The 25,157-nt window shown below is 43.2% G+C and overlaps 1 protein-coding gene across 3 annotated transcripts; it reads left to right on the top strand.

The window, feature by feature from the left end:
- Positions 1 to 32: 32 nt before the first annotated feature.
- On the top strand, positions 33 to 22,249 carry vegfd (vascular endothelial growth factor D). Of its 3 annotated transcripts, none has more exons than XM_079664882.1 (8): positions 33 to 1,198; positions 15,917 to 16,118; positions 16,203 to 16,323; positions 19,656 to 19,725; positions 19,841 to 19,968; positions 20,046 to 20,161; positions 20,664 to 20,829; positions 21,086 to 22,248. In XM_079664882.1, the coding sequence occupies exons 1-8, from the start codon at positions 1,091 to 1,093 to the stop codon at positions 21,102 to 21,104; spliced, it is 930 nt and encodes a 309-aa protein (XP_079521008.1). In that variant the 5' UTR covers positions 33 to 1,090; the 3' UTR covers positions 21,105 to 22,248. The 3 variants fall into 3 exon arrangements, with proteins under 3 accessions (XP_079521008.1, XP_079521009.1, XP_079521010.1); XM_079664883.1 differs by lacking the exon at positions 33 to 1,198 and adding an exon at positions 11,733 to 12,064 and having other exon boundaries at positions 21,086 to 22,249; XM_079664884.1 differs by lacking the exon at positions 33 to 1,198 and adding an exon at positions 14,874 to 15,700 and having other exon boundaries at positions 21,086 to 22,249.
- Positions 22,250 to 25,157: the final 2,908 nt, after the last annotated feature.

The raw sequence follows: 25,157 nt of genomic DNA, 5'->3' as shown, positions 1-25,157 counted from the left end.
GGCATCTGATTTCCCCTCACACGTTACAGAAGTCTGGATCACATTTAAAACACATGTTACTGCCCTTTGACTGTGTGCGGTTTGGCAACTCTGGGGGAAAAGCCACTGATACATGGGTTTAACAGGCCAGGGGACTTGATCACTTGACAATCGACAATTACAAACGACAGGCGGGAACACACAAGCAAATAAAAAGGCGTGCTTTGAGGCTGCAGGATCAGCAGCAGTGGGAAAAACAAAGGTATACACCAAGACAGACATAGGGCCTACTAGCTTCTCGTAGCTTCTTCAGAATTAGCTCACATCTTAGAAGAAGGAGTTGTGTGGTTTTGCACCTCGGGGCCCTTTAACACGGTCCACCACAGTAGTATTTGGAGAGCTGGGGAGTGACAGGAAAGGTTTAACAAATTGAAACCACTGAAATCAGCAGTCTTTTTTCAGAAGGAAATATAGAGAAGAAACACAGAGGAATTAGTTTGGATCATAGTTCAGGCCTTCAATCCATTCTTACATAAGAGAGTGTGCCTTTAGGAAGTCCTCAAGAGATCTTGACTTTTTCTGAGGTAATGTTCAGCTTTTGACTTGTAGTGGCTACGTTATTTAACTGGACACCTCAGGTTGTGCATCAAAGCTTCTGCAGTAAGAGGTGCATGTTTTAAAGCCTCTTAAACCTCCTCCATTTGGCTCGTTGGCATCTGGGTTGCTGTCACAGTTTCTGGCTTGGACACACACACACACACACACACACACACACACACACACACACACACACACACACACACACACACACACACACACACACACACACACACACACACACACACACACACACACACACACACACACACACACACACACACACACACACACACACACACACAAAAACTCTTTACTGTGCAGCTGGAAGATCAAGAGTTTGTGTTGCCTGCACTGAGCGGACGGAGGGTGTGTGGTCTTAGAGACTGAGCTGGTCTGGGAAACTGAGTCAGAGATCCAGCCAGCTCTAAGTGCTTTGTGCCAGAAGGAAAAGGAGACAAGTCCATACTGCCGAGTGCTTCTCAGGGACCGTGAGCAGAGCCAAGGAATAAAGATGAAGATGAAACGGACTCTGGGCAGAATCTCCTGCTTTGTTACTCTACTGGTGGAGCTGAGCTGGATAAACGTGGGCCACAGCATGCACAGAGAGGGAGGAAGTAGGGTAAGTGCTGTGTGAAGCCTTATGTCTTCAAGTGTATGTGATATGTATGCAACGCAACAAGCTTCTTGGAATTCACTGCTGTTTGTAGATGTAACAACTCTTTTTTTTTCTTATCGTTTCTTTACTAAAAATAACTTTCATTTTGTTAACCAACTTTATCCAGAAAACAAAAATGTCTGCTTTTAACTTCTTATACATATTACACTTAAACAGTTGCTGCCAAAGCAGTTCACTCACATGCACTTACCACAGTCTGTCCACTGAAACCCTAAGTGACAGCAGTCATGCACTTGCCCTTGCATGTGTCTTTAAGAACAAATGCAAGGCATAATTGTATCTGCAACTGGGGTATAATTAAACACCTTCACTAATATTCTCATAAATAGCCGTCATTCATTATTGTCTCTCCCTAATCGCTCTGTAGTCAATCTCCCCCAACCTTAACCTCTCTTTCAATTACGGCCATCCCTCTTTCAGGCACTTTCCCTCTCTGTTTCTCATTAGTTGGTCTATTCTCTGGAACAAATTGCAAGGGGAAACCTCCCTATTTTTTGTTGTTGTTTCTTTGATTTAAGTGGAAGCAGTCATCCAGCCAACCTACCCCACCCTGCACTCTGCAACACACTGAACACATCAGAGGACTCATATCATTACAGTTGTCCAGAGGAAATAAAGAAAACATGCTGCGGACACGTGCAATATTCCATGACCATCCTCTCTGACGTTTGTAGACCATCTGGTATCAGGATTAGGCTTTGCCGCCTCAAAACGAGCCTTTCCTCTCATCCTGTGTGCCACAGGGATTGGTTTTAGGACCATTATTATTAATTATCTTTATTAGTAGTCTTAATCGAAACATATCAAATTGAACTTTTCAATTTAAGCTGATGATACAGTGATATATTGCTCTGTGTCCACCCCAAATCAGTCTCTTGATCAGCTCCAGACTGATTTTAACACCGTGCAACGTACCCTGTGTGACTTGAAACTCCTGTTTCTCGTTTAACATTTTCGTCTCTGTTAACACTACAGTGATGTTGTTTATATCTACATAGGCTCATTACCGTCTACAGCGGGGCACTGAGGTTCATTACACATTTTAAAACCCTTACACACCATTTCCGCTTGTATCCTTGGTTTGTTCTGACCACACGCATACAAAACCATTGGCACTCCCTTATTTATAAGGCTATTCTTGGTGCTCTTCCACCTTAATTGCAGATTTACATCTGTCAGAAAAGTATGGGAAGCCATCGGCTTTGCTCAGAGGATAACTGTCCCTGTGTCCACACTGAGCTGAGGAAAAGGGCTTTGAGTTACGCTGCTCCATTTGCTTGAAACCTGCTGCAACATGAACTGAAACTTTTGGCACTGGTCTGAACCGTTCTTAAGTGCCTCAGTGACCGAGAAGCAAATAACTCTACTGACTGATATTCCTGATCAACCATATATGTTCTCTGTTATTGATTTGACTGTGTGTTCTCTAACTATGCTGCTGCCTATCTTGGCCAAGACTCTCCTAAATAAAGCTTAAATTAATAAATAAAACCCTCTCAACTATCACCTTTAGAAAGATCATTCAGTCTTGGATATTTAAAGTCTATACTAATGTTAAAACAAAAGTGAAACAATAAAAAGGGCACAGTTTGAACAATAATCAAAGATACAGTACATATTGACCTCATCTGAAGCACTATTTATTACTCATTGTTTTGGTGTAAACTGCCAGGTGTTGGAGATATTGGCCGTAGGGATGTCTGCCTTCTCTCAAATCAAGTTGAACTAGATGGAACTCGGCTTGTGGTGCTCAAAGGACCAAAACATTTAATTTCAATGATTCAACATCGGTGTCACCCTCGGCTGAGATGTAACATTAGCTCGCTCAGGAGAGCCTCAACAAAGTCTATGGATTATCTCGAGTAACTAGGTTATGATGTCCAGATAGAGAAACATAGAGACAGTGCTCTGAAGTCTTTTAATGTATTTGTTTTATGCTTTAAGCACCACACGCCGGTAAATCCGGTATGTCTAACATCCGGCTACTCACAGCATCTTTGGGGTGAACTGTCCCTTTTAAGATAAACTTATGTAATCATCTTTTTATTTGACAACTTACTTTATCCAAACTGTTCGACTTCCATTCTGCTTTTGTCATGTAGCATCATGTAGCATTATGGTGTTCTCCCACCACTGCAGCCTCCTCTCAGAGTGCATGATGGTGGTTTGGTTGGCTGAGGCCCACATTTATTATATATTTGTATATAAGACTGCATGTCATCCTTATATGTATTTGAAAGTAAAGTCTCTCGTAGCAGAGTCATGAGACTTCGGAATGAGCAGTGTTCAGACGGATGAAAACAGATTGGAGCAGAGACACATTTGCTGCTGCAGCTGTTGATAATCACACTGACTAATGTGTGTGACATCAGGCAGAGTGCTCCAAGTAACTCCACGCTACAGCAAACATAATGCTAACTCAGCATCACTGTTCAACACAGTCTCATGGCATTTCGTGTTATAGTCACGAAATTAATCTATTGATTTGTGTTCACCATCATGATTTTCACATTTTTTTCGTGTGACACAAAACGATTTAAAAAGTAATGCAAATAATAACAAATTTTAAGGAAAAATAGATAACAAAAAATACAGATTTCAGTATTCTGACACAGAACGAATTTAGAATCAATGTATTTCTATTGGTAATATGTTTCGTACCTGCACCAAATAATAACAAGTTAGAAGGACTTTTTTTTTTTTTAAATACAGATTTCAGTATTCTGAGGCTCTGAGCCCCATTTATTTTCCTCGTGGATGGCAACAAAAACTCCGACATTATACAATTTTAAATAAAAGAGTTAGGGTTAGGCTTAGGGTAAGATATTGAGTAAGAAAATGTTTTTATCAACCACACAGCTTCTGGTCTTCCAAGACCCGACCGGACAAAAAGACGTGGTGCAGGCACGAAATATACTACCAATAGAAATACATTGCTTTTAAAATCGTTATGTGTGACACGAAAAAAATGGGAAAATCGTGTTGGTGAACATGAATCAATAGATTAAATTAATTTCGTGACTATAACACGAAATGCCAGAAGACTGGGTTGCACTGTTAGGCACGCTAGCAGAAAATAATGCACATAAAGTAGCTACAAATGCATTTAATTTGAACCATTCCAGTTTTTAATTAAATTTCACTTGCTAGCTTAAATATATTTTGACCACACTAATGAGTCTACAGCCACGTTTGCGGCTCTGTGAGGCTGCAGGCACAGCACTGTTTTGAGCTGAATGCTAACTTAATGCTCCAGTAACATTGCTAGTCTTAAAGGTCACCTATTAAGCAAAATCCACTTTCTCATGTCTTTTATACATAAACATGTGTCCTCTCTGTCTTAAGAGATTCTGAAAGTTTCAGGAAAAAAGATTAGCTCACTTTTTGTCCTGATCCATTTATATAAAAACCTGTCTGAAAATGAGCTGATCAGATGTTGACCACTTTATGATGTCATAACGTTTTTTTGGCTTGTGTAACCATTAGCCAATCACCAACCAAGGTAACCCCCGCCCACCTTATCACCTGAATCTCCTCCTAGGGCACCATTGTGTTGTTTTTAATCAAATATGTCACAGAGGGCGTGGGGAGTGGCTCCTTATTTTCATCTAAAGTAACAAACACAGAATCAGCACTTTTGAAACAGGGCTGAAACAGAGGGGTTTATGGAATGCTACAATGCATGATCTGGGTTTTGCAAGTATGTAAAAAACCCTATGCGAAGATTTTTTTTTAAATGTTGAAGTTAAATGCATCAATCTGGTGCACTTTGAGAGCAAAATTAGGGACTAAATATATGGCAGTCAGTAGGGGCTTGGACTGTGAGCCGTAGGGTCGCCGGTTCAAGTCCCCGACCAGACCTACATTTGGAGTGTGGACTTCTACTTGGAGAGGTCCCAGTTCACCTCCTGCCCTGCCGTAGTGCCCTTGAGCAAGGCACCGGACACTGCCAACACCCCCGCCCCCCCATCCCGTCCCCTGTGCAAGCCCCTCCCTCTGAATCCAGGGCTCGCAACAATGCTGTATACCGGGGGTCGGCAACCTTTTTGATATGAAGTGCCATTTAAAAAAAAAAAAAATGTTATCAGCGTGCCAATGATCGAAAATTATCAACGGGGGGGGGGTGAGGAGCTTGACGCCCGTCAACTATCAGCAGGAGGGCGGGGGAGCCTCGCTACGGGGAAGCAGTGTGTGGACCTGTCAGCGCAAATTACATGATGCCGAATTTAACAAACACATTTAAATAATTGGTTTAAACGGCATAATAATAAGGACGATCGTCTGTTCTGTGATTCTCCAGAGCACACATGTTATGATATTAGGGTCATACAGAGTGAGATGAGATCGCTGTCCCTTTTAAGAGAGAGAGGGGGGTGGCTTGTCCATGTGTGTTTGTGGATGGTAGAGCGAGAGTGAGGGAACTTGTGTATATTTCTGGAAGTGAAACGAGGCAGCAGAAAAACAGAGGTGTGTGATGTATTTTGTGAAACAGAAGAACAGCTAAATAAATGCAACGGCCTCCCAAGAAGAGCTCGCCTCTCTCCAGACATTTAAGTTGAAGTGGGTTATTGAACCTGAAGCTTGTTGCTTCTGCCCTCTTCGACTACGGTCTGGGAGCCGACAGGAACGTTCAACACACAGATGGCCAGTCCGCCCCTTTGTAGCATATTATTTCGATGAGAGATGAGCAGATCGCCACTGGGATTTCAACTAAAGACACACACAGCCACGCAAAAACTGCGGCATTTGTGCAGCTCCTTATGTGTACTGCAATTTGTGAAGTGCTTTCCTCTGTGGTGAAACAATCGGCACTGCGCCACGGAGGAAAGCGGCAGAAAGTCACCTGGAGATAAAGAGAGCGGGGCTGCGTTGCGTGCATGGCTTCCTTCTGCAGGTAACGGGGAGACGCGCTCTGGCGGCGGTCTCGTTCAGGATCTGAAAATAAAATTTTTAATATTTTGAACACTTATTCCACTTATTCCTAGTGTGCCACTGGTTATGGTGCCGCGTGCCAATGCTGGCACGTGTGCCAGGGGTTGCCGACCCCTGCTGTATTATACTGTATACACAAACTATACAAAAACGCCGTTACGCTTTGGAGCTTTTTTATCCATCTTTAAGCAACTGCCAGCTAGGTCTCTCAGTCACTCACTCCTGATCGTTCACTGCGCAGTGACAGCTGCTACGGGCCTGATGTGTGAAATTGAAACTGATAGATAGAACAAAAGAAGCCTATTATGGAGTCAGATTTGGGTCAATGTTCTAGCGCGCAAAACAAGCTACTCACGAGCGGGAAATGTGCTTTTACACGCGCATGAAATTACCCTTGCGCGCAGATTAAACCCCTGCGAGCAGAGACAGCCCTCTTGCTCGCTGGTGGGAGTGTCAGCCTCACTCGCTCGCGGAGTCGTCTGCGCGCGCGTGAAAAGTTTCTGACACTTTGGAGCGGAGCCACTGGACTTTGATTGACAGCTGCCAGGAAACCTATAGGTTACTTACCTAACCCCAGTTCTCAGAGTAACATGAAGTGAGATGTCTCACTATGGGATGTGCCTCAACGCGTATGCAAACAGAAGCATCAATCTCATTACGCCAATCCTGATTGGCTGATGATCTTGACGTCTACGTCAGGGAATCCACCCACCCTATAAGTAGCTTGCGCTACGACGCAGCATCATTCAAAAATAAGCACCTCTTCTCGCTTCGCCTTAGCAAGAAGGGCCGTCTGGTGAGACATCTCACTACATGTTACTCTGAGAACTGGGGTTACATAAGTAACCTATAGTTCTCATTCATAACACTCCGTTCGATGTCTCACTATGGGATATTGAAACTCCCGTATTGCTAGACATGCTTATCTCGAAAATCACCAAAACAAACAGAACTTAACAGGTAGAACCCTGTCTCAACATGGGACCCAGCACTTCGCGGGCCACACTTGGAGCAGAGACATCTAGCCTGTAAAAGCGGACAAAAGTGAGCGGTGAGGACCAGCTCGCTGCTGCACAAATGTCTTGGATGGAAACACCCATGAACAAAGCCCAGGATGTAGCCAGTCCACGAGTAGAATGAGCACGCAGGCCCGTTGGTGCCTGCAAACCCTGACTCGTATAAGCCAGAGCAATCGCTTCCACAATCCAGTGGGAGAGCCGTTGGCTGGTAACGGGCTTGCCCTTCTGAGGGTTAGCCCAGCATATAAAGAATTGGTCATTGCAACGAAACTCTTTGGACCTGTCCATATAGGTGCGTAAAGCACAAACTGGATACAGCAAATTCGGCCGCTGTTCCTCAGAGGAACACAGCGGCGGAGGAAATGCCACAATGTCATTGGGGGTACATGAGCCAACCACCTTAGGTATAAAGGCAGGGTTGGGCTTCAGCAACAGTCTCGTTTGCCCCGGGGCAAACTGAGTGCATGAAGGATGTACAGAGAGCGCATGAATGTCACTGACTCGCTTGGCTGATGCCAGAGCCAGTAACAGCACTGTCTTCAGTGCAGGGGCGGCGCCAGGGGGGAGCTAGGGGGTGCTGAAGCACCCCCCAGGATTGCCAAAGCACCCCCTAAGCACCCCCTAGAAATATATGTTTTTTTTTTCGAAAATTATTATTATTATTTTTATTAAATTAAATCAGAAAGATTATTGATTACATCAATGCAAATGTGAAACAAACAAATGTTTGACCAAAAACATAAAGCCAACACAGGTGATATGATTAGGCCAATGGCCAGCACGGCAGCACCCATTAGATTTTTTACCTACCCATAGGCTAAATTACTTTGTGACACTTGAGTGACTCCCTGTTAGCTGGAGCCCCAAATTATTTGCTAACAGCAAAGTGACAAATGGATCGTTTTTAGTCCTTAAACGTCCACGTGTGGACACTCAATCAAAATCAACTGAAAGCGAGAGGGATTATGCACATAATAGGCCTCGTGAGTACAAGTAGCTTACTTGGGTCTCTGTGTTTCATTCAAGCTCTGCTCTGTGTGTGTGTGTGTGTGTGTGTGTGTGTGTGTGTGTGTGTGTGTGTGTGTGTGTGTGTGTGTGTGTGTGTGTGTGTGTGTGTGTGTGTGTGTGTGTGTGTGTGTGTGTGTGTGGCACGAGCCATTTTGTGTGCGTGCGCAAGCGAGCGAGAGAGAGAGCTCGCGCACCGGTGGGTATCTACCGGAGATCGGTGTGGTTAGCATCTGGTGCTAGCTAGCCAAGCTAACGGATATAAGGAGCTTTTTCAACAACAAGGTGGAGGGAGAACTCTCTCCTCCTGTCAGACTGAGAGTCTCAGATAACCTCAGCTCAGGTGAAGTAAAGGACTCTCAGTGTTTAGATAGTTAACTTTAGTCTAGTTATCTCAGTGGGTCTCAAACGGTTTGTTTAAAAAAAGGGGAGTGATTTGTAAAATATCTATAAAGAAATAGAAAATCTGTTTACAGTTCTGTTTCATATGTATGTCGAGAGATGTATCCATAGATCTCTTCATTTTGCTCTCAAAGTGCACCAGATTGATGCTTTTAACTTCAATATTTAAAAAGAAATCTCCCGGGAGGACCCTCCTAGAGGAGGTGAGGTCCACTCCCCACTTGTAAAAATAGCACTTTACCCCTGATTACACCTATATGCCGTGAGCTGATTACCGAGCCTTCATTGTAACAGTCGCGGGTACACTGGTGCATTAATGGGAAACCCTTAATGTTTGAGCACCCTCTATGAAACGTCAAGCTACCCCACAGCACCCCCTAGAGAAAATCTCTGGCACCGCCACTGCTTCATTGACAGGTGTTTCATGTCAGCTTCTTCCAGGGGTTCAAATGGAGGTCGAGTGAGCCCATCTAAAACCACTGCCAAGTCCCATAAGGGCACGGCAGTCAAAACGGCAGACCAAAGGATGTTGGCTAGCCGTCTTTCCCTCAAAGCCCACATGGCATGCAGCAATAGCAGCCAGGTACACTTTGATCGTAGAGAAAGCTCTGTGTTTATCAATTAGGTCCTGTAGAAATGATAAAATCACCCCAACAGGACATTGAAAAGAGATGTGTCCTTTTTGAAGGAACTACTCCTCAAACACCCTCCACTTACAGTCATAGAGGGACCTGGTGGAGGAAGCTCTTGCACTCTGAATAGTGTTTATCACCTTCTGAGGGAGCCCCACTGTATTCAGATTATACCACTCACGGGCCAGGCCCATAGTGCCAAGCGCTCTGGGTGTGGGTGAAAGATCGTCCCCCCCGCCTGAGACAGTATGTCCCTGCATAGTGGGAGCTGCCACGGCTGCCCGCACAGCAGCTGATATATCTCCGCCAGCCAGTACATTGCAGGCAAGTGCGGAGCTATCAGGATCAGTGTGTGGCGTTGTTCCCTCACTCTGGCCAGAGTTGGGGGTATCAGAGCCAGGGGTGGGAACACGTACAGAAGGAACGGAGGCCAAACGTGCGCGAGCGCGTCCATGCCTAACGGTGCATTTCAATCGCGCATTGAAAAGAACAGCTGACAGTGAGCATTTTCTTTTGATGCGAACAGATCTACCGCGGCTCGGCCGTAACGCACCCACAGCTGACTCACAACCATTGGATGTAGAGTCCAGTCTGCATATAGTGGTGCACCTCTGGACAGCAGATCTGCCCCGAGGTTCATCACTCCTGGTACGTGCGTCGCTCTCAGAGAGAGGAGACGTCCGCAGCTCCATAAGATCAGTTTGCGTGCCAGCATGTGTAACTGGAGAGAGCGCAAACCCCCTTGGAGGTTTATATACGATATTGTGGTCGTGTTGTCTGTCCTCACGAGGACATGATTCCATGTATTTGATGTTCCTAAAACCACACATTTAAAGAGCAACCTGCAGGTTAGAGACACCAGTGAATAAATGTGTAGGAAAATGATCGAAACACTAGATTTTCAAAAAAATATACAGAAATATACACTACAGTGACATCTGGCGTCGTTTTAGTAAGACATTTTCACTTCCGCATTAAAAAAGCCTCCGCACGTGACCTCCCGCGTGTGACGTAACATGGGGGAGAGCGGTCGGTCTAACCATTACGTATGAATAAACATGGATCACAATGCTAGTTTTGACACAGAAGAGGTTGAAAATATATATTTGAATGCATATGATTATAAATATGAGCCTGCTATGGGTCCAAGAAACCAGGAGCAGCCAAGGATTAGAAAATATAACGGCCATCGGAGAGAAATGGAGCTGTGGTGTGTGGAGAACCAGTGGAGAACAGAGCAGCTGTCTTGGTGAGTGACCGGCGTTAGCTACAGAATGTTAGCTAACGTCACATCACAACATTGTGAAGTTAGCAATCATATATCAGGCTATAACTAAAGTAGTATTGATAATATAGTAACGTTACTGGCAGAACTGTTGATACTGATCCATAACAGAAAGTAATGTGCAAGTATCAGCCGTATCTCGCGTTACCTAATGCAACTCCACACTACGGCGCTGTATACCGGAGGAGAGACGCGAAATACGGCTGATACTTGACGATCTGGCGGAGAAAGGTTGTGGAGCCTCCGTTGATATGCCGTTGTAAATGGCTTGATGGAAAGCAGGTGTGTAGTCGGGGAGGGTGCACAGCTGATTGCAGCAGGTGAGTGGAGGTTGAGCCGGGAGCCAGGAGTGACAGCCACCACGCACACACAAACAACACAGACAGGAGGAAACAAACAAACACAAAGGAGATGGCTGGAGCAGTACAGCCACCACAGCGTTACCTAATGCAACTCCACACTATGTCTTACGGTGCCGTGTACCGGAGGGGAGAGAGAGAGAGCAGCGAAGGGGGGGAAAGAGATGTAATACGGTTTCCTGATAAAGCTGTGGAGAGTATGTGAAGTGAGAGTAGGTGCTGCAGGGAGGTGGATGCACAACGCACCCAGGAACGAACGCTAGCTCCGGTCCTTTTCCCGTGAGGGAAACTATGGACTCGATGTCCTGACAGGCTGGAGTTTGTGCAACCTGCACAAACACAAGCTCACCATGATTACAAGTGGTGAAATTCAATATAAAATTACCGAAAAAATACCAGTTCACTAAATCACAACCGCGGATTGGGCAGAGAACGAGTCCGAGAAAGTTGCTCCCCCATGTGACGTAATATGACGCGTTTGACGTATAACGTTAAAAAAGCAGTTTTTAGTAGCAGAGCTCAAAACGGCTCCTTTTCCTCTGAATTCCTGCCCTTATGTCTTGTAAAACATATCAAATCCTGCATTAACATTTTTAATTGTAATTTTCAGTCAAGGTTAAGCATAAAGGTAGTAAAAAATAAAAACCTGCAAGTTGCTCTTTAATATCATCATCATCATGTTGCTGCTGCTGCTGCTGCTGCTGCTGCTGCTGCGTCTGTTGGAAAGATATAAAATATTAGTTTCATGGAAGTCACACCGTCATATATAAGAGCATTAAGACATACAGTACATAGGCTAAAACAAAACATCTAAAGATATAACTTTGCACTTTGATAAGTCTCGTGAACATTTTCACTATTTTGACATTTTTATAGATGAAAATTGAACTAAAGAAATAAATGGTAGATTAATCCATATTGAAAATAGGTGTCAGCTGCTACACTAATTATAATAGTTATATTTCTTAATTAATTAAGATAAGATATTACTGTATTGATCCCAATTTGGGAAATGTTTGTGTTGCAGCAGCATAACAAGAAAAACAAAATATAAGTTATTATATATACAAAGGTATGTGAGGGATGGAATATTAAATTGAATATAAATGTAAAATGTACATGTGATTTTACGTCCAAGAGAAGCTATGGAGCAGAGAGTTCTCTGCCAGCCAGAGGTGATTTGTTATTAGTTCAATATGTCAAACTGATTTCCCTGACTACAATCTTTAGTTACATGGTGAAACGTTATGCTGCTTGTACTAATAAGACTTATCATATACAGGACTGTCTCAGAAAATTAGAATATTGTGATAAAGTTCTTTATTTTCTGTAATGCAATTAAAAAAACAAAAATGTCATACATTCTGGATTCATTACAAATCAACTGAAATATTGCAAGCCTTTTATTATTTTAATATTGCTGATTATGGCATACAGCTTAAGAAAACTCAAAAATCCTATCTCAAAAAATTAGAATAGTTCCTCAGACCAAGTAAAAAAAAAAGATTTATAACAGCAAAACACAATCAAACATTTGAAAATGTCCATTAATGCACTCAGTACTTGGTTGGGAATCCTTTTGCACGGATTACTGCATTAATGCGGCGTGGCATGGAGGCAATCAGCCTGTGGCATTGCTGAGGTGTTATGGATGCCCAGGATGCTTCAATAGCGGCCTTTAGCTCATTAGCATTGTTGGGTCTGGTGTCTTTCAGCTTCTTCTTCACAATACCCCACATATTCTCTATGGGGTTCAGGTCAGGGGAATTTGCAGGCCAATCGAGGACAGTAATGCCATGGTCAGTACACCAGTTACTGGTGGTTTTGGCACTGTGGGCAGGTGCCAGATCATGCTGGAAAATGAATTCCTCATCTCCATAGAGCTTTTCAGCAGACGGAAGCATGTAGTGCTCTAAAATCTCTTGGTACACAGCTGCATTTACTCTGGGCTTGATGAAACACAGTGGACCAACACCAGCAGCTGACATGGCTCCCCAAACCATCGCTGACTGTGGGAACTTCACACTGGATTTCAAGCAACTTGGATTTTGCTCCTCTCCAGCCTTTCTCCAGACTCTGGCGCCTTGACTTCCAAATGAAATACAAAACTTGCTTTCGTCTGAAAAGAGGACTTTGGACCACTGTGCAACTGTCCAGTGCTTCTTTTCCTTAGCCCAAGTCAGACGCCTCTTCCGTTGTCTTGAGTTCAGAAGTGGCTTGACCATGGGAATACGGCTATTGTAGCCCATTTCCCGGACACGTCTGTGAACAGTGACTTTTGATACCTGGACTCCAGCTTCAGTCCACTGTCTTTGAAGCTCCCCCAAATTCTGGAAGCGACTCTTCTTCACAATGCTGTTAAGGCTGCGGTCATCTCTCTTGGTTGTACAGCGTTTCCTGCCACATTTCCCCCTTCCAACAGACTTTTTGTGGATGTGCTTTGAAACTGCACTCTGTGAACAGCTTGCTCTTTGAGAAATTTCTTTTTGTGTCTTACCCTCCTGATGGAGGGTGTCAATGACGGTCCTCTGGACAGCAGTCAGATCAGCAGTCTTCCCCATACTTGTGATTTAGTTTACTGAACCAAGCTGAGTGTTTTTCAAGGCTCAGGAAACCCTTGCAGGTGTTTCGAGTTAATTAGACGATTCAAGTGATTCGTTGAACACCCTACTAGTATACTTTTTCATGATATTCTAATATTTAGAGATAGGATATTTGAGTTTTCTTAAGCTGTATGCCATAATCAGCAATATTAAAATAATAAAAGGCTTGCAATATTTCAGTTGATTTGTAATGAATCCAGAATGTATGACATTTTTGTTTTTTTAATTGCATTACAGAAAATAAAGAACTTTATCACAATATTCTAATTTTCTGAGACAGTCCTGTAAGCCACACAGGTTTTAATAGGATATATTCATTATCTTTACTTATGTTGCGGTCTTTTCAGCAGCGCCATCTCTAAAACGGCGATACAGTCACTACCCATCATTTACATTTCACCGTGACATGGACAAAAATGTAACGTCAGCTTACCTCATGGCACGAATCCAGACTCTCCTTTGGAAAACATTGGCCGGGAAACGATAGAACAAGCATGTTTCATGCGAAGACCTGTGGCTGCAACCCGGAGCAAAGCAACAAACCATTGCGTGGCTAACTAGCAGCGCTAGCTTTAGCTAACGTTAGCTAACAAAACGAACTGCTGAGTAAAATTGGAAAACACGAGTAATTAATTATTCCATAATTTGTAAAACTACGGTGTTAAAAACGACAATTTCAAAAATACAGATTCTAATGGTGAGATATAGATATACAGATACTAAAGATAGGCAGGTACTTGCTTTCAAGCAGAATACAGGGGAAAACAAACTTAGCGGGAGTGTTTACGTGTTCGGCGTAATGACGTACAACGGCCTCGACAATTTCTGTAGTCCCATTCAGCCACTCGGTAACAACCATCGTTTTTCAGACACGTAAACTCTTCAAAAATCAAAAGTCACTGCTGATGTATTTAATGTCATAGAACAAAACGTGATTTATCTCTTAAACCACAGACCTTATTTCGAGCTATTTTCCAAAACCCTATGGAAAAAATGCATTGCTTTTTGAGGAAGAAACCGGAAGTTCTAAAAATGCTAACTTACTTCCGGGTTTTACGACGCGTCACTGCGGTTCTCTATACACAAGTTATTGAGCCGTTTCCGCTCTACATCCTGAACTCCTCCCTTCGATGCAATGCACTTCCGTATTGGCGGACTGGGTTTGTTTTGCTAGCTAGCTCCGTTGTGCCGACAAAGCACTGATATCGCAGAGACAAAGAGGATATAACAATTACAACATGAAGAAAAGTGGTTCGGGAACTACGTGTGCGGTAGTTGGTTGCAATCACTCGAGAAAGCACCTGAACGAGTGGTTAGATAGAGAGTGCTACGACCACAAACCAGCACCCAGCCATGTTGTTCATTAAATACAGATAAACACAACAAATACTGCATGCATTGTATTTTTTAATATTATATATGAATATTTTCATAGTGATGTAATTGTGTGGGCTGCTTTTATATTTTAATTTGTAATACCTGTTAGGATTAAACATGTGATCTTTCTTGTTGAAGCCATTTCTTTAGTTTCCTCTCAACAATTAATTAATTCAGTGTTATTTATGTACAGTATGAGCTTAATATGAATGATGAACTGTGTTAAAAGAAATTGTAGCACTCTAAGGAACGTATGAAATGCAATAATGCAATAACAGTGCAATAATGAAATTAAATTACATCAAACTTTATTTTCACTCAAACAGTACAGGCACATATGATATATTGCACAGCATAAAGGGATCATGTAAATTGTGCATTATGTAAACAACAGACAACTGTTGGCTCCTGTGGGCATGACCTAAATAAGGCAGTTTATTTTGGTTTTATGCTGGGCCACGTCGTCATGTTATCCTCCCAGTTTTGCACTGAATTCGGGTGGGGGAGAGTAACGCCATCTCCAGTCAAAGAAGTAGAATCGTGTTCCCAAGCTAGCATCACTGTTAGCATCGAAATCGCTGTGTTTACACCAGTGCCCGTCTGACTGTTTACATCGGTTTACACCGACAGACGCTGTGCAAAAGACTTCCGGCGGAAATGAAGTGCATTTGTGTAGTGTCATGGCGCTACCCGTGTTTTGGCGCGTAAACTTGTCTATAGGGGTCGATAAAATATTTACTCTAATCCTCACATGCCACAGGAAATCCCTGGGACTCTCCAAATTGCCTGGAGGCGGCTTTAGGCCCATAACTATTTATTTGAGGGGGAAATGTAATTATTCAAGGACGTATAAAATGTTCCTCTTGTGGGGTTTTTTGTATGTGTATAATTAGTCTTTTAGAGAACCATATCTATCAAATGATTGTTTTCAATTAAGTTAAGTAATGTGAAATTTTTGAGGGAAACTCATTCCCAAGTAAAACTGAGACAGATAAGGAAGAAGTGTTAATGTGAAACATAAAGTATGACTGATCATGATCCCTGCAGGTAATGAAGCAGTGGGAGAGGAAGGTCCGCTCCGCCTCCAGCCTGGATGAGCTGCTGATGCTCGCAGACTTTCCTGACTGGAAGTTGTGGAAGTGTCGTCTGAGGCTGCAGCAGCCGGAGACCCTCTCTTCTCCACCTTCAGTGGGCTCACACCGCTCCACACGCTATGCTGCCGAATCTTACAGCCTGGAGATACTCAAAGGTCAGATATACAAACCTAAATGTACTCTGCATGTCTGTGTATGCGTGATTATGTTGTTATGAACAGTGTCTCTCTCCCATTTAGCCATTGATGAAGAGTGGCAGAGGACTCAGTGCATGCCAAGGGAAACATGTGTCGACGTGGCGAAGGAGCTTGGCACCGACCCCTCAATGTTCTTCAAACCACCATGTGTGTCCGTCCACAGGTTTGTTTAACATCAAACCAGATGTAGAACTTTACCATTGTTCACCAAACCCAATGCTATGAGCTGCAGCGTTCCAACATTCAACACTAACTCTGACGTGAAAAGGACCTCTTAGTAGTCATTAATGATGTAACAAACAACATGAATTTGGTTGTATTTAACACATTTTGAAATAATGTCCATATTTGACTTTTACAAGGATTTGTATTACATTTTGAAAAATGCTGTTATTCACTATCTTTCTGAAAGTAAGATGATAAGATCAATGCATAAATATTAATATAGCACCAGCCGCTTGTTAGCTTAGCATACTGTATAAATACTAGGAACAGGGGAAACCAGGATCGGTCCAAAGGTAACAAACCTCACAGCAAATAAGTACATCTAAAGTACATCTTAAGCTATTAAATAAGGTACATTTTGTTTTCTGCTTAACCCATCAAAAAACTAAGGAATATACACCATATTGTATTTTTACAGGGCTTATGTGCTGGATGTTTCATTAGCAGGTAGCAGCAAATCCACTAGCCCTCTCAATGAGGTAGAGGGTATAACAAGACTGTTTTTTCTACAGATTAAACAAAGGAGTTATGGTATTGTAACGTTCACAGATGGAGTCGGAAACAGGCTTCTAGTTATTAGGCTTTAATAACTCTTATTTCTTAGGATCACAGATTCAGGAACAGGTACAGCTTGGGGTTTACACCTTACACACTCCCTCTCTCCACCCACACACCTATATATACCAGTGTCTACGTCTTTTGTGCGTTGCGGGCTGTAGACCCACACCAGCTCCCCAGCCCGGAAATGCTGCGCTCTTGTCTGGGTGTCGTAGTTCCGCTTCTGTCTCACCCCAGCGCTTTTCTGCTGATCGCGGGCAAAGGCGTGTGCGGAATCGAGGCGGTCCTGAAGTCTCCTGGCGTACTCGGGCCCTGGAGGCGAGTCCAGGGAGTCTGATGGCTGACCAAACGCCAAAACAGCCGGGGTGCGAAGCTCTCTCCCCAACATGAGGAGGGCCGGAGAACAGGCTGAGGACTCCTGTACTGCCGAGCGACATGCCATGAGCACCAGGGGCAGATGCTCGTCCCAGTCGCGCTGATGCTGAGACGTGAGGATGGCCAGCTGTTGTCCCATGGTGCGATGGAATCTCTCAACAAGTCCGTCGCTCTGAGGTCGCAAAGGGGAGGTGCGTGTTTTGTGCATGCCCAGTTGTGTGCACATGGAGGCAAACACCCGGGACTCAAAATGTCTCCCCTGGTCACTGTCCAGGGTCTCCGGTACTCCAAACTGGCTGAACATGCCGGCCACCAAGGCATCTGTGACTGTCTCTGCTTCTTGATCAGGGAGGGCATACGCCTCTGGCCATTTTGTGAAATAGTCTATGGCCGTGAGCACGTAGCTCTCTCCATCGGGGCCCCCACGGGAAACTATTGCAGTGGAGCATGGGAACGACCAGGGGGGCCCTTCCGAGCCATACACGGGTCACAGCGGCGACAGAAGTCCTCGACATCCCTCCTACACTGCCCCCAGTAGCAGCCCTGACGAAGGCGCCGGAGCGTCTTGGTGACGCCAAAGTGCCCAGAACCTGTGGTTCCATGCATGGCCTTGAGTACGGCCTCTTGCAGACCCCTCGGGACCACCACTTGCCACCTCTTCTCCCCCGTTGCTGGCTCCTTCCACGCCCGCTGTAGTACACCCTGACACAAGCTTAGAGCCTCAAACTGAGACCACAGTCCCTTGGTCGCTTTAGAGAGCCACTTCCTCCCACGGTGGTCGCTGCTGCGACTCGACCCACTGCAGTACAGGCTTTAGCACGTCTTCCAGCTCCTGCTGTTGCTTCCACTCTGCCCCGTCCACTGTCCGGAGCTCCTGGCAGACAACCTCTTCCACTGGCCTCGCGGCCACACAGGCAACACCTTCCTCCAGCAGTTCTTTTTCCCGAGTCTTTCTCCTCTCGCAGTAGTGGCAGCCGCCGGCAGCACACGGGCGGCGGGAGAGCATCCGCATTAGTGTGGCGCACCCCCGCCCGGTGCTCCACCCTGAAGTTGAACGCTTGGAGCTCTTCTATCCACCTGGCGACCTGCCCTTCGGGCTCTTTGAACGTCATGAGCCAATGTATTGCCGAGTGATCCGTCCTCACCATGAACGCCTGGCCACACAGGTAGTATTTAAAGTGCCTGATGGACAGCACCACTGCCAAAAGTTCCCTGTGAGTGACGCAGTAACGTCGCTCTGCTTTGTTGAACGCCCGGCTGAAGTATGCCACCACCCGCTCCCCCTCTGGTGTAGTCTGAGAGAGCACTCCACCTACCCCCACCCCGCTGGCGTCGGTGTCCAGGGTGAACGGCAGATGGGGGTTGGCTGGTGCGAGAACCGGGGACTCACTCAAGGCCCGCCGCAGGCTGTCAAACGCAGGAAATCCCTGTCCTTCTGCAGCAGCTGGAACAGGGGTGCAGCAGTGCACGCAAAACCCCGTACAAACTTTCTGAAGTACGAAGCCAGGCCCAGGAAACTTTTCAGCTGTTTCTGGTTGCGAGGGTTTGGCCAGCTCGCGACCGCCTGCACTTTCTCTGACAGGGTGACGATGCCCTCACCCCCCACTTTGTGGCCCAGGAAAGTGACCTCTCTCTGCATGAAATGACACTTATCTGGATGTAGCCCACGCTCTGCCACCCTCTTGCCACCCCATGAATATTTGTCTAGATCCGCCCCTGCTTCTGACACCAATGTAACGTTCACAGATGGAGTCGGAAACAGGCTTCTAGTTATTAGGCTTTAATAACTCTTATTTCTTAGGATCACAGATTCAGGAACAGGTACAGCTTGGGGTTTACACCTTACACACTCCCTCTCTCCACCCACACACCTATATATACCAGTGTCTACGTCACAACCTCCCCGCCCTCCCCCGTCCGCTCCCCCAACCACAGGCCCGCACCTAGACCAGCATCCTGTGCAGCTCTGTGATTGGCCAAGAGACGGGGGATGCCTGAGTGACACCCTCAGCCTCCTATCAGGGTCGCTACAGTATGTTGATAAGTGCGCTTCAGAGGTACTCAAAGGATTTGGTTCCCTTTGGACAGAGCCAGACCAGCTGTTCCTCCCAGTAAACAATATTTTTATTAAGCTAAGCAAAGTTACTATCCTTTATGTCAAGTGATGGATCGTACATGTATGTATTAGAAAGATTAAATTATTTCTGTATCCCCATTTAACCAAATATGATATTGGAGAAAACTTAAAATTAACGGCACAGACCCCTCCGTTTCAACAATTTACTTGAATTTTCCCATGCATTACTTTAACCAGATGTTCTTTTTTCCTACTGACAGGTGCAATGGCTGCTGCGCTCATGAGGGTGTCACCTGCAGGAACACAACTTATGAATATGTGAATAAAACTGTGAGTGATAAAGCCTTAGATAATAAATGTCCCTTTTACCTGTTTGGTTTACCTTTCTCCAAGGGTTTAAGTATTCCAACATTATAACATATTTTCTGTGTGTTGTGCATTTCAGGTCCTTAGTGTTATTCCAGTGAAGTTTTCAGCTGAGCCTGTGCTAATAAAAGTAGCTAATCATACAGAGTGCAGGTGCATGGAGCCCGCCATAATACGACGTAATGCTCAACCTCACAGGAGCAGTGGGTGAGTAGTCTTGTTTCTCACCAGAATCTGATGTGATTTCATTTTATTCTGTTCTAATGCATCTGGTCAATTGGCAGCTGCTCTCCGATGAGCCAGCTGCCGGAGGCAGAAGACTCCAGAAGACTTTGTGCCAGTGGCTTGATTTGGGATTGTTCAAGTGACGGATGCATACCTTACCCTTCCAGTACACCAGGTGTGTGTGTGTGTGTGTGTGTGTGTGTGTGTGTGTGTGTGTGTGTGTGTGTGTGTGTGTGTGTGTGTGTGTGTGTGTGTGTGTGTGTGTGTGTGTGTGTGTGTGTGTGTGTGTGTGTGTGTGTGTGTGTGTGTGTGTGTGTGTGTGTGTGTGTGTGTGTGTGTGTGTGTGTGTGTGTGTGTGTGTGTGTGTGTGTGTGTGTGTGTGCGTGCGGTGATCTTCCCGTCAGTTGTATTTTGTGTTTCTAATTAATTGTTTTTTAAAACGTTAAACTAAGACGGTGAATATGGCAAACATAATTTCTGCTTCTGCATGTCGTCTTTGTTAGCATGTTAGCATGCTGATATTAGCAGTAAGCTCAAACATATCATTATGCAAAAAACTTGTCATCATGGCCAAGAACATTTATTTCACATTATTTCAAAATCAACATGCTAAGATTAGGATAGAAAAGCGATTGCTTGTTTATAACTTTAATGTGCCATTATTACCTCCTGCACAGAACTTCCACTCAGTGCCTGGATGCCCGACTGTGAGATAGACGTGGAGCAATGTGACTGTCTTCCTAGACCTGAACCAACTCTGCAGTCAGAACCCATCGAATGCTGTCAGCTCAACTCCTCCATCTGTGCCAGCAGGCGTCGACATTTTGACCAAGCCTCCTGCAGGTATTCCTGGGGAAGATATGTACAAAAGTGTTTTTTTGCAAATATGTAGGTATCTCGAGTGCAACCAACCTGCAAACTATAAAACAATAAGAGATTATTAAAAATTAAAAATTAAAATCTGAGTTCCCAGGAGACATTCAAATGGACTGATAAACAAAGTGTTCTTAAACTCATGTAGAGTCCAGGTTCATCTGGTGTTTCATTGTTTGTGAATTCATCCATGCTTTATTCTAAATAAACTCTCTTTTATTCACAGATGCAAATGGCCCAAGTAGAAGTCCAGTTGGGAATTGAAATGACGACAACCTGCTCACGAAGGAAGTTCGGAGGCAGAGAAAAAAGGCTCATAATTTATTTACTGTCCTATTTATGCTGATCACTAATTAAGAAGATATTAACTGATACGACCATGTTAACTGATTTTTTAACATGCTTACCTTATTTTTCAATCAATGTCTAAATTGTATGATTTGTACATTTGTTCATCATGCACTGAATATGTAGTTTATATTAAAGATTATTTTTATAATTGTAATCTGTGATGGATTTGTGAATTACTTCTAATGTATGAATTACTACTAACAGCTAACTTCAGAGAGGATATCCCACTGATTGTTGATCTTCATATATTCATTTCCAGTTGTTCAAAATATCTAGAGTTTCATTTATTATAAATACACCGGCATTCGGACGCTTCCTAAAGGTATAGGGGGATGGCACCAAAGGGATTTATTCGCTAAGAAACCTGTGACTTAGACAATGCAATCAATAATAAAGGCGGAAAAGCAAGACATGGCATGCTTTAAAACAGCATCCACATGTGCTACTGTATGCTGATCAACACAGACTTAAGGCTGTAACTCCTGAACAATGCATATGTGTTTTTCCTTGATTTAGATCACTTTGCATAAATCTGTATTATATTTGATAATAAATAACGTTTCCCTTTTTGATCAATGTCAAAAAAGCCATAATGAAATCTTCTTTTATTCACTTGTGTGAAACTATGAAAGATATTTTTTCGCATATAATTTTTTATATAATATTTACATGCAGGTTAGCGGTTTTAAGATCTTGAGATCAGGAGTTTTCATTTATTTATGCAAGATGGAGCCAGAGGAGTTGATGATGATTGAAGACCTACTGCAGCTTTTTTGAAGGCCGAGTAAACTGTCAATAAAGCTTCTCATAAAACAAGTGCGTCATCTGTAAAATGGTTTACTGTTGTTGCTTGGAGAATGTATTGATTTACATTCTGGTATTCCTGTAACCACCGACAGTGACGCCGATCTGGGGAAGGTTGGCAAAGTAATTGTGCATTGGAACAAAGAACAATGCCTTTTGTCGTACAAGCTTATCTGCTTCACTGTAATGATTATAATGTTAAACATCAAAGTGTACCATATATGTCATCCCTATGAGGGACCCATCATAAAAATGGTTAGATAACATAATGTTGTAATGTTATTATGTGTCAGTACTCCAGGGGGACATTGTAAAGGTGATAGTCATTGTGAAAGCTCTTTTCTTTGGGAGGGAGATTGCTCTAACAGCACCTTTATGCTCTAATAGCACCTTTATACAGTATCTACCCTCCAGGTGGAAACAGCCCCAATTGGTCTTCTTGCCAGACACATAAAAAGTGTGAAGAAAGGGCAGAAATAACACTGATTTATCCTCATGGGCTAGACATTAAACTTGTTCTCAATTGTAATTTTCTCGTACATTTGCAAAGACAATATTTTATATCTAAACTGTTAAATGGTCACATCAATTTGTATTACCTCATAGTCTTCTTCCTCCCTTTGCTGTTGCATTGCTGCATATTTTGGCGTTTTACTGCCACCTGGAGATCAGTGGAAGAGTGTAAAACCATTGGGAGGAATGTGTATCCCTTCTTCCAGGTGCTACTAGAGGCCAGAAGGTACACATGTACATATTAATGTGTACATGTTCAAAACATTGATAAAACAGTAATGAAATAACAGATTACACCCATTAGACAAACAGATATGAATGCATTACAAATAATAAAGAAAGTAACTCAAAAGGGGTCCAAAACATCTCCCCTCCTGGTCTCAGAGTAGAAGAGACTTGCATTTATTTATGGCACACTAGGTCCAAAAGTATGTGGACATACTGTATACAGTTAGTTCAGGCACTAACAGTTTCTGTACTGTCAGTCCAATAGACAGTCTGTAATATTGGAGCCTTGTCACATAACATTAAGCCAATTGCAATACATGTGTGGTTGATTCTGGTGTTTTGAGGGCCATGCTTCTTTTAACTTAGGGTCATTTGAAATAAAAATCAGATGCTTTTTATCCTTTGAAGATTTACAAATGTGTAATTAATTGCCCTTTTTACAGATATCTCCCAGGCTTTGCTCTATTTCCTTTTGTTGGTCAAAAATACTGCCGCTAGGATTATCCCTGGGACAATAATTCTAAAATTGAATTCTAGCCTCCGTGCAAATGTTATTGACCATCAAGGAATTAAGTGACCAGACCCTAGTTTTATCAAAGATTTGCTAAGCCCTTGTGTGCACATACAGTATGTGCATCCTTTATATCAGCTGAAAGTGGCCTTCTGAGCTTCCACAGACTCCCCCTGGTGACTAAAGCTGCCTTCACACGGTAAGAAATGTTCTCTTTGCTCCCCCTGAGGCTAGGTGCAATTATTTGCACATTGCAGTCCAGTTCCCCAATCTCTGAAACAATTTACCTGTTGAGATTAATTTCTCTAAATGTATTATTTATTTTAAATCTCTTTTTATTATGATCTCAAGCCGAAGTTTAAAAAAAGGCTGTATTTGATTCCTCTGTCACTAAGTAAGGCACTTTTCACACACTTTCACTCAGATATCGATTGTCATCAAGTGTCAAAAAAACACATCTCACACATTTTGAGGCCAGAAACATGTTTGAAAGGAGATCAAGATGCATGCAAGTCATAAAATGTAAATGTGACCCAAAACACCGTAAAATAGGACTGAACTTAACTCAAGGAAACCTATTGCTTCAAGGTAAGATAACCAAATGTAACTATAAGTCTTCAAATGTGGTTATTTTATTTGTACTTGTAAAGTTTACCTCTAGCATTTTGTTTTTTCTGAGTTTAATGGCTGAAAATAAAATCATATGCTTTATCATTTTACACACAAAGACAAAACTAGCCAAAAATAGAAAAGAAAGCTTTTCACATCTTCACTACAACCAACAGAAACAAACCTATTAGGGCAAATTGTAAAAAAGATTACTCTGGGACACAGAATGACAATACCACATCCATGTTGTGCTTTTCAAAAGTGTGTAACTCTTTTTCCTTAATGCAACCATTTCATTTTTACAATTATAGCTTTTTCTTTACAACCTTTTTCTTCTACCACATAATAATAGTAGAAGACTACTAGACGACTATTAAATCATTCGGAAATAAAAACGAGACAATAATAATGTGAATCTGTTCATTTTGTGTTCTCTACATTTTCAATTCCTTGGAATTATAAATAAATCACATGGCACAAATACATTAATGAGACTTGCTCTGTTGTGGACTGTGATGAATAGAAATGCTGTAAAGAGCCTCTCATCACCAATTATGAATTGTGCATACCCATGAGGCGTCATTGACATTAGCTGTATAAACACGATGACATTCAGAGCTCTGACGTCCTTCGGTAGCTCTGACACTTTGTCTTTGGTTGCTGAAGCTTGCACATGAGTGGCAACAACCCACAGATCAATACACCGCTAAGTGAAGAGAAACAACACTTACACACACTAACCTTTACAGAGACTGTTCGATGGCTTAAGGAGATTGAAAGATTCTTATGAGAAAAAGCCTTTGAAATTATTTCAATAAAAGAGTGCGAGTGAGAGACAACTTCAGACCATTTAAAAAGAGCGCATTCCATCTTTCTATTAGCTCTACTTCTTCACTGAGTTCAAAATGAGGACGAGTATTACCGAGAGTATTTCCTACAGATATTGTGAGTGTGTCCCTCTCAATGGCTTCGATGTTTGCCCTTCATGGTGAAGAATGAAGTGTGCATTCTGAAGATACATTAAGTCATTCCTGTAGGATTTTTTAAAAGGGATTTTTAAATCATGTGCTTCTAATGGTCCTGATTTGAGTTTCTCTTATTCCCTGAATTTAAAATGTCATAACAAATCCTTATTTACATTTGAGACCCTGTACAGAATGAGCCTGAATATGAGGATGGCATGTTAAGTAGATAGCTGAGGCCATGCAGGACAGAAATTTGGCAAGGCACTTACACCACAATTAAACAAACGCCATCCAGACGGAATTATACACCCACTCAC

The sequence above is a fragment of the Notothenia rossii genome, assembly GCF_949606895.1.
Source record: "Notothenia rossii genome assembly, chromosome: 2".
NCBI classification, from domain to species: Eukaryota; Metazoa; Chordata; class Actinopteri; order Perciformes; family Nototheniidae; genus Notothenia; species Notothenia rossii.
Note: the sequence above shows the minus strand (reverse complement) of the source record. Positions and strands in the feature narration are given on the sequence as shown.